General features: G+C 43.0%; 1 protein-coding gene across 7 annotated transcripts in view; it reads right to left on the minus strand.

Moving 5' to 3' along the window:
* Window positions 1–555: 555 nt before the first annotated feature.
* Ssbp2 (single stranded DNA binding protein 2) overlaps window positions 556–15,848 on the minus strand; it is a 249,109-nt gene continuing 233,816 nt past the window's right edge. For all 7 annotated transcript variants that reach the window (XM_051172516.1, XM_051172515.1, XM_051172513.1 and 4 more), the window contains 2 exons: window positions 9,561–9,659; window positions 556–1,261 (listed from right to left, as the gene is read on the minus strand). In XM_051172516.1, coding sequence (XP_051028473.1) covers window positions 1,232–1,261; window positions 9,561–9,659 — 129 coding nt within the window. In that variant the 3' untranslated portion in view covers window positions 556–1,231. The remainder of the gene's footprint in view (window positions 1,262–9,560; window positions 9,660–15,848) is intronic.

Here is a 15,848-nt window from a genome sequence, read left to right on the forward strand (position 1 = left end):
AGTGCAAGAACTCTGACCCCAGAACAGAGCAGACAGGGCATGGACGCTGCCAGCAGACAGCAGGGGCACCAGCAAGGAAAGGTACGCAACAGCTCTGCCCCCAGCAAGAAAGCTCCTAGGTCAGAAAAGGCAGAAGCTCTCTGGAAACCTCTAGTGTCCCCTCTGGGCTGAAAGCCTGAATCAAGTCAGCGTGTCCGTCTGTTTTCAGGCCTCTGTGGAAATGCTCATAGGAAATCCGAGTAAAAACACAATACTCTTTCTCACTGCACATATTAAAGCTTTACCTCTAGATCCCTGTGAGGAGTCACAAACTCAACCAAGTGGTTTTGTTATTACTTTTGGATTTTATCATGTAACAGAGAAAATGTGCTGCTAAATATTTGACAACGCATGGCACTTTATTGCTCCGGTCTAGGTAATTTGAGTTAGATAATGATTTTGGCATCATTTAAGACAACAAATGAAGAACGAACTCAATTTCAAGCAGTTATTGCAGAAATGTACTGTGAGGCTCCGGCTGAGCCCCTGATGAAGTGGGTTCCTTACATACTAAGTACCACACTGTGCACAGAAGGTAACTGGGTACACGCCTGGCTGGACCCGAGGCTGAAGACGCTTTTCTCCGCACAGTACACTCTGACCCATGGGCAGCTTGCATCAGACACGAGTGAGTGAAAGCTCTCAAATAAGCGATTTTATTCCTATCCATGATTGCAGACATTTACAAAACCATAACATCTGAGTTCACCTTAAAAAATAACTTATATAAAGCAGTGATGTACACAGCACAAAATAGTTCAGGGAGGGGCAGGAGCAACCTTTAATAATTAAAATGTAAACGTGAAAAAAAGGATGGAATAAAAGTCCCTACTTACTTCTACTTAAGATGTCATGTGATAATATCTTACAATGTCCTGTGGGTCAATGCTTGTATGCGTATATGTGCATATAGATCTGCATATACGATACGTTCTCTTTCCCACACATATACATACACAGAGAATCATTTGCAGTTCAGTTTAGGCAATGCTAGTGTGCCACTGCGTACAGTTGTTTGAATCACATTTGGACCCGCTTTCTTCACAGAATCAGGGAGAGAGCAGGAACTAAACGGCTGGTTTGGGTGACTGAGACCCTCTGTTTCGCTGTACACTGATGAGTAGGTTTCTTCCGCGGTAGCTCTGTCAAGGGCAGACTCACGATGGCTCTCATGAGGAGACGTGGTAATGGATCACACACTCATGGTCATGCTGGGGGAGTACTACAAGGACAGAGGAATCCAGGGTTAAACAGCGTGTCACCGTGGTTCTGCCGCACAGAGCACAGACACGAATTTCAGTTTCTATGAACATTTATGCATGCTTCTTTAACCTCGGGAAAATAAGGAACTGTAACAAGGAAGTTTATACGGCTTTACTTCGTTGTGAAATTTCAAATGATTTCCTCTACAAAGTCTGATTTTTTTTCCCCAGGACCAAATAGCTATCTAGTCCTTAGACACTCTTACTGGCCAGATTAGCATTTTTCAGACACTTGTAACAATCTGGGTAACTTGAATCCAAGGATGAGCCACGGTGAAGCGAGTCTGAGGCCTTTGCTATGTGTAGCTGAGTGGATGGGGGACTTCCCTGGACTCTCCTTCAGTCTTCTCAGCTTTATAACAGCCTTTCTGACAATAGCAAGGAATTCGGGGAGGTCAGCCGTAAAATCCTTTGACTATCCAGTTGATTAGACACACAGGGAGTGGTCAGTATGTTTACAGTGCAAGGAAGCACGAGCAACTGCCAGCTCTGCTGAGTCTCACGGGAACACCAGATGCTCTGGTGTGAGTTAGCATAGACGCGTCATATACACCATACATGTACACATGCGCGCGCGTGCACACACACACACACACACACACACACACACACACACACACACACACACACACAGAACCAGGACTCCAGTGTCAATTCAGTGCACAGAACAGGGCCTCGGCATAACAGTATGATGGGGCTGACAAGCGACAAAGGGTGAGGCTGCCATTGAGGACAGCACAGCTCTAGATCACCTGAGGAGAGACAAGCACCTCTTGTAAGTGGTAACAGTCTATGGGCGAGAATGGTTTCTATATTCAAACAAAAATGTAGACCTTGCAGTATTTTAATGTTTGATGGAAAATCTGCAAAAACAAAACAGAAATAAAACAAAAAACAAAAACCCTTCAAAGGGCCATTTCTCAATGTTCTACTAATGACAGCAACTCTGGATGAGAGGTGGGTAAAGCCCAAAGGACAGGCTCCACACTGGAGAATCCACTAAGAACCCGTGCTGTGTGGGCAGTGGGATGTAACTTTTTAGAAAGTTGGCAGACAGGGGAAAGTACAGGGAATATTTTGGGATGGACTGCAGGCAAGAGCTGAGGGGCAGGTGAACTGAAGAGAAAGGTCCCCAGGTGAGCGCATGTGTGACAAGGGTCCCCAGGTGAGTGCATGTGTGACAGGGGTCCCCAGGTAAGCGCATGTGTGACAGGGGTCCCCAGGTGAGCACATGTGTGACAGGGGTCCCCAGGTGAGCGCATGTGTGACAGGGGTCCCCAGGTGAGCGCATGTGTGAGAGGGGCTCACCTGGCAGTCCTATAAACCACAAGTCATCAGGGTGCTGAGGACATGAACAGAAGAGGAGGGCCAGGCTGGTCAAAGGGTGGCTGGATTGTGACAGGTGCTGTTAACTCTTTAAACACTGTCTATGCCAAGGAGAATCTACTTGTCAGTGAAGAGCCTTGAGCTCTGTTTTGGTACTAGGAAGCTAAATTTTAACTAAGTTTAAGTTTTAACTGACTCCTTTGTTGGGTAATATGGAACACTGGGCAATAAAAAGGAAGGGGGCAGAGAAACAATGTAAAGAATTAAAAAAAAAAAAAAGAAGAAGAATGCATTTTAACTAAAAAAAATAATAAAGGTAGGATGAAAAAAATCAAGACAGAAGCAAAGAACTCCCCATCCATCATATGCAAGAAATTCTTGGAGCCACATTGTGTTGAAGTGAGAACACAGCCCATTCTGTGGCAATGTGACACATAAGGTTTCCCATCACCAGTAACTTCAGCATGCTGCAATCTATCACTCACAGCCTGGGACTAAGTATCAGTCACATAATGTAATTACATATACAGTTATATATAAGCTACAGAATACAGTCATATTCAGAAACAAGAACAAGCAACAAGATGAGGGCGTGTCTCTACAGCAGAACGGGCACAGGCGCACGCCTGTAATCCCAGCACTTGAGGAGGCAGAGGCAGGCGGATCGCTGTGAGTTCGAGGACAGCCTGGTCTGGGAATGCCCTCCTGCGGCCCAACAGAACCTGTGAGGATGGGACGTTCTACTTCGTCCTGGCCAGCGGAACAGGTCCCATATGCGTGTGGCTGCTAAGGTCTTGAAACGTCGTAGCTACTGAAGGTTCAGAAGTAAAAATTTCCATGTGTGTTTTAGCTTTAACAAATATCTAAATTGCATGGCCAGATCCCAAGCATTCTTTTAAAGTAAAGGCTTTGCGGTGTGCTGCTGTGTCAATGACCTAAAAGCACAGGGTAGGGTGGTTCCCTGCAGAGCCTTCAGAAAACTTCTCCGTAAAACTTCAGGGACCCTCCCACCAGATATGTAGCTGGGCAATCTGCATTTAAGACATTCTGGAAACCTTTCCTCCTAAATACCATTCCAGCTCAGTGGTCTATCACATAATGTGAGGGGAAATTATAAAATGCTCTCCATTCTAGCGCACGTTGCCCAGTGTGCACATGTGCGCTCGCTCTGCTGTCAAGTGTTATTGGCGGCTACTGTTATCCCTTTACACTAACCGCTGCTAAACTGTGGTGGACAAAATGTCTTGAGAAAACTTACAGGAAAGAAAGGCATTGCTAGTATGTCAGGAAGTTAGAAGCAGCCCATGGAAGAAACCACGGGAAAAGAAATCAGGAGCAGAGAAACTGAGGGTCGGGCTTGGTCAGAAAGGACTGAAACATCAGCCCCAAGAAATGAAACTCAGAGAGTTTGTGAGAATCCAATGAAGTCTAACTTCTGGGTAGCACACACCATGCAGAGTGACACGCTACTGTCTCTGGCACAGAACAGCACGGTGTACACATGTGGGCATCCCTGGGCCACGTGCCCCATGTTCCTGTAAGGCTGCAGACTGCTCACTGTCAGTTCCTATTACTGAAACTCTTTCCAGAGAATGAAACTAAAGGGATTACAACATTCTAGAAAAGTTCCCAGAATGCAAGCAGAAGGGAGCATTTCCCATGGATCACTTTCTTCGGGGGTACCAAGGAAGTGGCTGACATTTTCCCAGAAGCAGAGTGCGTGTTGAACGGACCGCCATGTTGAGAGGCATACACTCTTCCTGGTGTATGGTGCTGACTCACACCCGCATGTCTGTTGTGCTGTTATACCGACGTACAATGACACACTATAAGGTTTACACCACGATGCTGTGATCGCAGGCCATACTGTTTGGAACTATTTAGGTAGTCCTGTTCCCCTCAGAGAATAAAATGGCCCTTTCGCTTTTGACAGCACTGTCGTCTGGCTTAGGGAAAAGAAGAGTAGAACGGAAAGCTATTATTTTAAACATACACCTGTTTTATCCATTTCTGAGACAGTGGGTCCTACTGGGAACCTGCGGAGTCTTTTCCTCCTCGCTGCCTAACTAATGCTCCACAGAATCCGTTAGACATCATCCAGCGTGCTAAGGGTACTTTAGACCACACCATGTCCTAAGTCTCGGTTTCTATAAATATTTTATTTTCATAATAAGAAATAAAAAATAGCTCTGTTCCTCTGATGATGACGTGAAATAACTTAATGCTTATGTGACCATGTAAGGAACTTGGGCTTGCATGGCTCGCTGACAACAGCCGAGGTAGACAACGGAGGAGAGGTGGAGAGCTGTCCACCAGCTTGTCAAAGTTTAATACCACCGTTCTGATAGCGCACCTGCTCATCTGACTATAGACTAAGGTCACAGGGAAACATTTTCCCAAATCAATGTAGGAAGAATTAGTCCAACTGTTTTCTTCTCTTTTGAACTTTTTTTTTTTTTTTTGGTATCAGCACCATCAAATCCTCCAACATTTACAGCGTGTGAACACTAGGGGGCAGCTTTGTTTCCTGAAAGAAGGAGTCTTGTGCCTGTTGCTCTGCCAACCATGCTTGCAGTGCTGGCTTTGTGGATGTAGGCATTTTTGCTTTGATATAATTAAATGAAGCAGGATGAAGGAGGAGAGTGGGAAAAGACCTGGTCTACAGTGGACACTAAATAGCTGTTCCCTCTTTCGCTGGCCTTCTGCCCTTCAACCTCCAGGGAAGGGCACGCTTTTAGTTCTGTGCCTTCAGCTCCAGACTTGAACACCTGACCTGGAATTTCTGGAAGGCGGCAATGCTCACCACTATACCACCAATGCCACACCATGAACTGGAGTTTCTGAATTCGCTAAATAGTCCCACATTTTCTCTGTTACTTTACAAGTGAAGCTATTGGAGGCGCCTAGTGCTTGCACTTCCCTGTGTCCTGTGTGTGTCAGCACAGGCGCTCCTGCCTATCTTCCCCTCTCCTTGGTCTTTAAAATGTATAAACAACATGAGTGGAAACGTTTACATTCAGGTAATGCTAAGTGCACGCAGTGGGTTTAAAAACAGAACATGGAGCCGGCAGGGGAACCTGGCAGCGTGGGACAGGGAAGAATTGGAGGGGAGGAGATTGGGGAGGGGACAGATTGGATCAAAAATGCATTATATGTATGCATGTATGAAATTCTCACGCAATAAAAACCATGGTACTATAAAGAAAGCCACAGATAACAGAGATGCCAGCTACAGTGAACTCTCCTCACTGGACAGACCAGAGGACTGAGCCCAGACTTACTCCTCCCACCTGCAGTAGCTGTCAATCACTCTTTTCCCACCCCAGGGTGCTTAGTCTCAGGGTGCTCAGTCTCTGGCTGCTATCCACTTAATTTCCTTTTGTGACCTCCCCTGCTGGGGCCAGAGAGAGGGAAGAGGAGAAATTAGAAAGTGTCGTTTTCAATTATGCCACAGTTTTACTTAACATTGAACCTCCTTTTGTGTTCAGGGCAGCTCCGCTTGGCCAGGAGACCCAGCTGCTCTCGGTAACTTCCACTCTAAGTGCGGGCCCACCCAGGACTGGCTCTTGTGCAGGACACAGCCTGCTGAGATTTACGGATGAGCAAGGTTTATCCTGCTCACAGCTCTGCTCCTCTTGAAGGGCTTTCTGAATTTGTGTCCCTTTCCAAGGGTTAAGAAATGGTGACACTAACAAATATGAGAAGCAGGAAGAGAGAGAGGCTGCCTCTTGTCCGTGCCTTTGGTTAAAGCTGCGTGAAACTAATTTCAAAAGGTTTACTTTCATTACCTAACTAATGACTCCTCTTACCTTTGAAATACCCAATTTACATCAACCCCAGCATTTATTTAAAATATTTTAATTTTAAAAGTGATATAACGATTACTTATATTTACAGATTACCATGTGATACTTTTATGCTATATTGTAGAAAGTTCAAGAAGGGCTAAACATGTCTACGTAAATAATGCATTTCCTGCAGTGGGGACACCACGATCCTCCCTCCTGGCCTTTATGGAACATACTGTACATCGTCATTAACTCTGTGCTCGGCCCCTTAGTGCCTTTCCACTGCCTTTCATGCTCCATCGTCTGGGCTCACAGCTTTACACATCATGGCTGGTGACTGCAGGTGGAGTCATGGAACCAAACGTGGGGGAGGGGTGGGCAACAGTAACATTTTTCCCTGAATATACAAGTAACCAAAAATTAATGCAAAAGCAAAAGCGAACGTGTGGTGAATGTGGAGTAGGCCTGGCGGTGTCCTGGCGCGACGGATGCACTGTGGCACTTACCCAAGCCGTGGTTTTAAGTAGCCATGTGGGCTTTTCAGTGCACGCGCCACCACACCAGCCAGCAGCTCAGCGCAGAGCAAGGCAGTTGTACACTTTGAAGTGTTTTTTGTTTTTGTTTTTGTTTACCATATATACAAAGTTTTCCACTTTTATAGACACACTAACTTAATTATAGAAAACAAAACATTTAATCCTTGCCTCCAGTCATTGTTACTTACTAGCATGCACATATGAAGCTAGTTTACCTTAGGGCAGTGATCATCATGTGAGAATGTCTGAGTTAAAAAGTGCTGTTTGAGTTAGTGACCGTAGGTTGCTAAAAACGATTAAATGGACTTTTTCTTGATTTTGATAGGCTTCCAACAATTTATGAGATGGTCCTAACATACATCAGTTATCTTCTATGACATACGTATGTGAAGGGCATTTTGAGCATTGATGGCTATAGAATAAAAATACCAATCAACTCTGAAAAATAAGATTTCCTATGTCCTCTAGTAACAAACATTCAGCCATATCTTCTCTATGTAAAAACACATGTGATAGCACTTGGCAGGGAAAGGCAGACAGATCGCTGTGAGTCAGAGGTCAGCCTGGTCCACACAGAAGTCGCAGGTCAGCCAGAACTACACAGAGAGGCCTTGTCTCAAACACAAACAACACACACACACACACACACACACACACACACACACACACACGAACATTCATTTTATTAGATTTTGTGTTTAATAAATTATTTTAAAAACTGTGCACCAAAGAACTGTTGTAAATGTATTTCTTTATGATTTGATACTAGTAAGTACCTGATTTGTGCTACATCTATTTTGCACCTACATGGCTGGGGCTGCAAAGTGGAACATTTAAGGAACCCATCACAGCCAGCATCTGAGCTGATTCCAGGGCTGTGTGAGGCCACTCAATGTTGTCTTTTATGTCACTTAACACACTGTCCTCTGGTTTGGTCAAAGTTGTTGAGTCGAGTGGCATTCTATTACACACATGCTTTATATTTCATCAATTCATAGCTTATTTCATTCTTTTGCTGTCAATAGTGTGTCATATTAGTCTGACTTATGATCTAGTCATGTGACCATCTGTTAGAGGAGCTGCAGTCTTCAAGGACAGGCATGCTGCTAGTCCTCACGCTAGAACACTCTGCTCCTTAGTCTGAAACTGTACATAAAGCACAGTCAACGAACTGAACTGACTTGCACATATCTCATTAAGTTACATTATGTACTGTAGAAGAACTGGAAGGAGATCAATGTCTCTCATTAGATAAAGTGAGCATTGCGAATGACTGACCTGTCCACATGCCTGAGGTAATCCAATGACCAAGGCTCTAAGAACCTAATTCCTGTAACTCATATGTGACCAAGACTGCGTGGCACCTCCTGCTTACTCCCCGAGAGCTAAGCTTCTCGCATAACTTTATCTGCCTTCTTTGCTCTCACCAATCATATAAGCAAAACAAAGTAGATGTCTGAAAGAAAATTTTTTTATAGTCTAGACTCAGGGGCAGCCCTATTTCCAGCAGAGGCTACAGGATGAGACCAAGAAGCGCAAGAGTCCATGGGACACCCAAGCCCGGGCTCCATGTTAGCACCCGCCACTCTGTACTGAAGTAGACTGCTGTTAGCCATGGTGACGACCTCCGGTGGTCATAGCTCTGGTGAGGGCTCAGCCAGGCAGCGTGGCAGCAGGAGGTGCCCATGTGTCTTCTGTGGTCTGACAGACCCATGGGTTATACATTGATAAAGCTCACTTGGGCTCTGAAACACTTTGTTCTATTACCCAACTCAATGTTTCCAGCACAGAACAGCCCTTGACATCACTAATTGGGCCTTATCATGTACCTACCCCCAGCCTGACTCCCAAAAATTCTAAGTCCATTGGGTTTTGAGGGGACTCTAGAAAACTTAAAAAATATATATCCTTAAGTGTTTCTAGAGTGGAATAACAGTTATTATTATTATTGCATTGCATAGTAACTCTTCAAGAAGGGTACCATTTTGTGTCTATTCATGCCAGTGTCCAACATAGTGCCCTGGAGCACACAAGTGCTTAGGAATTATTTGCTAAATAACTTCATAACTTCACCTTTTGTCCAGTCTGCATCTATGAACTCAACCTACAACCCTATAATAGCACTATAAAAATGCACAGGCTTGTCCATCTGCCGTGTTTGCTGGACTGCTGGACATTCTGATGACTGAGGGTGGCATTGCCCCAAAGAACCTGACTACCCTAACCAGCTATGAGTAGCTAAGGAGAACCACGCCCTCCTCTCCCCACTTTCTTTCTCTCCTACCTAATATTGAGGGGTTGGTGAAAGGAGAGGTAGAGGCATAAGAATCCAAAATGAAATAGATTAAAAGGGGCACAACACATGACAATAGATACTCTCTACAAGAAAATTAGTATTACAGTTTCAGTAACTGCACATAAATAAAAAGGTCTCTTAGATCCTCCGCGCACCGCCCCCCATACCATTGTACTTGAAGATTCTCCTGACTTTTAGAAGATCAACATTTTGAACACTGTATAAGCATCAATAACAACAGCTCTGAGCATCTGCCCAGATAGCAGAACTCAGTATTAGCAGTGCAGAGCGACACAGTCGAGGGTATACTTACACTCTCACTCTGAAAAGGATTTAAGAAATTTCCCCCCATTTCACCATCATCCCTTGGAGTGCCCGGCTGGTTACTCAGGCTCATATTATTGGGAGAATTCTGCAAACAAGATTCAGAAAAGAAGTTATTGTTGAAGATTTTCATTTCCTTTGTAGTGTCTCAAACACCGAGTCTATTACACAACACAGGGCAGCATTGCCAACCTGCTTCTCCCTTACACTTGACATCACACTCTGCACCAGAACGCGAGTTAACACTTTTGCAAATGAAAGTTTGAAAACAAGCAAAAGCCCCAAATAATCCATGACAACTATTTTCTTACTCCCAGAACCAATGTTTATTCAAGTCCCCACCCTAAGTTTACAGGGTTTTGAGAACTCTAGAGAGTTAAAAATAAAAGAAAAAGGTTCCCAGCAGGAGGCTGATGAAGAGAGCCTACCCATGCATGAGGCATGATGGAGGCTAACTCCCTTAGTAATTTTACTAATCAGACTTTGAAATGTCACTGCTTTAATAGACATCTTCCCTTTAATTCTTTGTGCACTTTAGAGATAATAGTATTTCAATTATTTGGATGTGAGTCCTAAGGAAGAAAGGAAGATCACTAAGAAGGAAAGAGGCACATTAGGTCTGGGAAACTCAGCGTGCTTGCAGAGAAGAGCAAGGGACCAGTGATCGCTGCAGAAGGGCCCTACCGCCGGTTTAGCAGGAGGGTTCCTAAGAACTTTCTTCAAGACAGGGCAGCTGCTCTTAGCAATCAGCACCAAGTTACCGAGGCCTCTGCAAAGCCCTGTGTAAGTTTGTTCTCCGTATCTTTAACTACGCATGCTACCTGCTGGCTCACACCAGTAGGAAGCACACAGCGCCATATAAATCTTGTTCATTACAGCCCTACAATGGTGACTGAAGGAAGCATTTCAAGTTACAATTTATTGAGTTTAAAAATTCAGGAGCAAACACTTTGTTATTTTAAATGCGAGAAAGATTTTTAGATTGTTTTTGCCCTGAACCGTATGGTTTGGATTTTTTTTTTAAAAGAACTTACAAGATTTTGATTTACTAAAGCAAGTCCTATCAGCAAACATCCAAGTTTTGTGAGTGAGTTCCTTAAAGAACACATGCTTTCTAAGAATCCAGGTAGCCTGTGAGTAGAGGGGGAGTAGAGCTTGTATCACTCCCCCTGCAGGGAGCATCGGAGAGAGAGAGAGAGCCAGGGTCCTCGCAAGTCCAGAGGAGTTCTAGCTGCCAAGGGCTCAGAACCAGACTTCCACAGGAGAAGGAGGACGCTATCATCTCTGGTAAGCTTTTCTGCTGAAGAGACATTAGTTACCCACAAACACAGAAAGGCAACCGTACTTTGAAGTAAACCTGATGACTCCCTTTCCTTTAAAATTGTCATTAAGTGCATTATCTTAGTCATTGTGTATTGGGGCTGTTTATTAAATAGGAAGTTGTGCTTTAAAAGCGGGAATGATATGGCTGACTGTGGTGGTTCTAATGAGAATGGCTCCCATAGGCTCCCATATTTGAACACATGTTTCCTAGTTGGTGGGTGCTTTATAAAGAATAAGGAGGTGTGGCCTTGTTGGAGGTGGATCACTGGGGGTGAGCTTTCAGCCCACGTCAGCTATGGCTCCACTGCCTGTCCCACTACCTGCTGCCACGCTCCATCGCTTTGGAACAATGGGGCCCGAATTAAACACTTTTTTCTACACGTTACCTTGGTTGTGGTGACTCTCACAGTCATTGAACGGTAATTAAGGCACTTATTTAGTTCAAAATAGGAATACTATCTTCCTCCCAGTGCCATATTGAACTCGAGTTGGAATAGGCGAGTCTGGTCTCAAAATGGAGGGCCATGATCCAAAGGAACCAGAAGCTGAGGAAGCTATGTATTGGTGTCTGAGCTTGGAAACCCCAGATGGTACCTTAAGAGAACATTTTGGGAAATGGGGCACGCTTACAGACGGTGCGGTAATGCGAGATCCCCAAACAAAACACTTCCGGGGTTTGGTTTTGTGACTTGCTCTTCTTGTGTGGAAGAGGTCGATGCTGCAACGTGTGCTGGGCCATACAAGGTTAATGTGTGTGTGGAGGAACCAAGAGAGCTACTTCTAGAGAGAATTCTGTAAAGCCTGGTGTCCATTTAACGGTGAAGAAAATTTTTGTTGGTGGTATTAAAGAAGACACAGAAGAATATAATCGGAGAGACTGCTTTGAAAAGTATGGCAAGATCCAAACCATAGAAGTTATGGAAGACAGACAGAGTGGAAAAAAAAGAGGATCTGCTTTTTGTAACTTTTGATGATCATGACACAGTTGACAAAATTGTTGTTCAGAAATATCACACTATTAATGGGCCTAACTGTGAAGTGAAAAAGGCTCTTTAGCCTGGTCTACAAAACGAATCCAGGACAGCCAAGGTTACACAAAGAAACCTTGTCTTGAAAAACCCAAAAACAAAAATTAAAAAAAAAAAAAAAAAAAAAAAAGGAGAGCATTTCTTCCTTTCTTCTTTATTTCTTTAGATATAAACAAGAGGTTCATTCTGCTGGAACACAGAGAGGTCGTGGAGGTGGATCTGGAAACTTTATGGGTCCTGGTGGAAATTTTGGAGGTGGTAGAGGTAACTTTGGTCATGGTGGACACTTTGGTGGAAGAAGAAGCTATGGTGGTGGAGGTGGTGGCAGCAGAGGTAGTGATGGAGGTGGTGATGGTGGATACAATGGATTTGGAGGTGATGGTGGCACGTATGGCAGAGGTCCTGGTTACAGAGGTAGAGGAGGCTATGGTGGTGGTGGACCAGGCTATGGAAACCAAGGTGGTGGATATGGTGGAGGAGGAGGATATGATGGTTACAGTGAAGGAGGAAATTTTGAGGGAACAATGGCGGTGGTGGGAACTATAATGACTTTGGAAATTGCAATGGACACAGCAATCAGCTTATGGACCCATGAAGGGGCCAGTTTTGGTGGGAGAAACTCAGGCAGTCCCTATGGTGGTGGCTATGGATCTGGTAGTGGAAGTGGTGGCTATGGTAGCGGAGAGTTTTCAAAAAGCAGCAGAAAAAGGCCACTGTTCTTAGCAGGAGAGAGAGAGAGAGAGAGCAAGGAGTTGTCAGGAAAGCTGCAGGTTGCTTTGGGACAATTGTCCCAAATGCATTAGAGGAACTGTAAACATCTTCCACAGAAGGAGCGATGATCCACAGTCAGAAAAGTTACTGCAGCTTAAACAGGGAACCCTCCTTGTTCAGGACTGTCATAGCCACAGTTTGCAACAAGTGCAGCTATTGATGAGTGCAATGTGGTGTCAGTTAGATGGACGTTCCTGAGGTCTTTTATCTGTTGCAGCTTTGTCTTTTTCTCTTTCTTTGATTATATCAGGTATATTGCCCTGTAACTTGTGGTAGTGGAACAAGGAATAAAATATTAAGGATTTTTTTTACTTTTCAATATTTGTGTAGTTAAGTTTTTCTACATTTTAGTACAGAAACTTAAACAAAATGCAGTTTTGAATGTGTTTTCTTGTAAGTTAACAAGTAAAGAAGATCACTGTTAATGACTACTTTGTATGAATTTTGCTAAAGTTAACTGTAAAGAAACACCTACTGACTGGCAACGGAAGGGGGATCTATTCTCCTCATTCCCAAAACCATGATGGGTGGGAGAGAACAGATATTTGTATGTTTGCAAAGTGTGTTTTAGGTAATTAGGATTGGGTAGTAAAAACAGCGTATTTGTGAATTTAAGATGACCTTCAAATGAAAAAGATCTCAAAGGCTCAAAACAAGTAACAAACACCAAAACAGAAATCCAAACTCTGTGCAGGGGCTTTCTTTTCACATTTGGGGTGACTTAGGTCTCTGTCATGCTTGTTTCACGTGTCATTTTTTTATTCTAAAACCTTGTCTAACTTCAGGCATGAGTCCTAACTCAAGGTGTTGTATTTATTTTAATCAATTAATTGGTATTTTTAGTGCTGGTATTTGAATTTATAGCCTTGTATAATGCTAGGCAAATGCTCTACCTCTTAGCTGAACCCCTAGGTCTCAAGCTATCAATCCGATAAGACTTAGAGTTAAAGATAACACACTGCTTCTTTTTGATAAGCAACACTTCCATGTCACTATTTCTATTTTCATGCAGTGTCTTCATAGCATGGTGGCTCAGACTAGGAGTGTGTTTTTCTTTTTTATGGTGGGGGATATATAAATAAGCTGAAATAAATTTTAAATGAACAACATAGCATCAACCACGGGAATATCAGATACGGCACATGCTCCTTCTAATCACTGGACCTTGTTTGAAACGTTTAAAATGATAAGGACAAAGGGGTTGCTCTGTTTTATCTCAAGATTTCTCTGCAAAGCGTTGTCAAAATGCCACGAGTTCCTCAATGTGGAGGATTAAAGAAACCGAGCTGCACACAATCACAGTGGCAAGATGCAGACGCAGGCAAGCGAGCCCTGACAGGGAAGAGGGAGCACGGCAGAACTCAGGAAAGGATTGGCTTTAGCGGTTTTCATCATGTTGGTGACATTTTAAAAGTTTCAGCGCGTTGGTAACTTGTTGTGTATTTCTACTCTAAGATTTAGCTTTAAAGTATAACTCAGATTTTACTGATCCCACATTCAAGGTTTTCTATTATGGTCCCACTTACCTTTTCTCCAAGTTTGAAAGAAATCCACATAAATAAAATTACACACAAATATCCTCTGGCTAGAATGTTTACCTCTCTTAAACTCCATTTATTTTTACAATAAGAGTAATAATAATAACTATTATTATTATTACTACTACTACAATTAGTGTGTGTGTGTGTGTGTGTGTGTGTGAGTTGTCGCATGCATGTAGGGGTCAGATACAACTTCCCAGAGTCACTGTTCTCATTCTCCCTTTACCTAAGTTCTGTGGTCAAACTCAGGTTTCTAGACTTGCATTCCTGTCGAGACATTTTGCTGGCCAGAGTCTTCAATGTTTACCTTTTATGTATTTTAAAAATACTCTCTTAGTTAATAAGTTATTATTTCTTCGGTCCTCAAAACCGGATCCAAACTTTAAACCCTTTTCCCAGCTTGGTGTGCTCTGTTGCACAGAGCTCCTTGGGGAGTGGTGCTCCCCCGATGGACCTTGGCACATTGCTCTTTCCGCAGGGAATGAATCCCTATGTGAGTAGAAACCACCTGAGGGCATGGAGACGATGTTTGTTTTCAAACAAGTCCTTTTTCCCCTCCCCACTGTTCACACGTCACTACCTAGCATATAATACACAGTCAGTCAGGGCTTAGGGCCTTAAGCAGAAGAAGGCAACTAGCCGTGGACACTGTAAATGCTAGTGTTTAACTCATCACTGTGACGCCATTAAAAAACTAAAGTGCTTTGTAAGTTATAGAGTGCTTATCCCTACAGAATTTTATGTCCCTCTGTATAAAAGGCTGTAATTTATTAACGAAAATTTTAGTAAGATGGTCCTACAACAATGAAGACATTCTCTGAGAGCTTCTAAACACATTGATCCAGTGTCCAAAGGGCTTGGATGGCTAGGCAACCAGACACTCTACAAAATATCAGGCCTGAAGTCTTAGTTTTATAGCTCAATTAATCTTATTTTATTTTTTGTGGTGCTAGGAATTTTATTATTATTCAGATATAGGTAGAATTAAAAGCATAGTTGCCCTTCATTGAATTCGTGTACTTACTGATTTAAAGCAGACTTTTGGTGTTAGCTAATTTTAATTCTCATCAAGCATTTTGTATATATGTGTGTGTGTGCGTGTGTGTGTGTGCGTGTGTGTGTGTGTGTGTGTATGTGTGTGTGTGTGTGTATGTGTATGATTGACTCTCAGAGAGCTACTTTAATTTCATTATGATCTAGGAAGTATTAGAAATTATTCTTTAAAATATGTAAAGCATTTTACTAAAAGATTAATTTTAGATAATTAAGGGAGAAAAAAATGCAAATACATTTACTTTTCTACATGTGTTAATAGTTTCCTTCTAATTATTTTCCTACTGTTTTAAGGACTAGAATAATGACTGCATATGTCAACACTGTCTAATGAAGGCTTGAAAGACCAAGTGCACTACAAATGCAGTGTCCTTAGCCGTATGCAGCCAACTTCTCCAATGTGTTTACCGTCCATTGCTGTAGATACTTTGTAAACATTTACAACTGTCTAACAGATCATCCAGTGTAGCTTACTATTTAGCATCAGAAACATGATTAAGTTGGTTGTCATATTTTCCTTTCTCAAAGATAACATATATTCATATTTTAATTGCTAAGTGA

This window comes from Acomys russatus, chromosome 30, assembly GCF_903995435.1.
Source record: "Acomys russatus chromosome 30, mAcoRus1.1, whole genome shotgun sequence".
In the NCBI taxonomy this organism is placed as follows: Eukaryota; Metazoa; Chordata; class Mammalia; order Rodentia; family Muridae; genus Acomys; species Acomys russatus.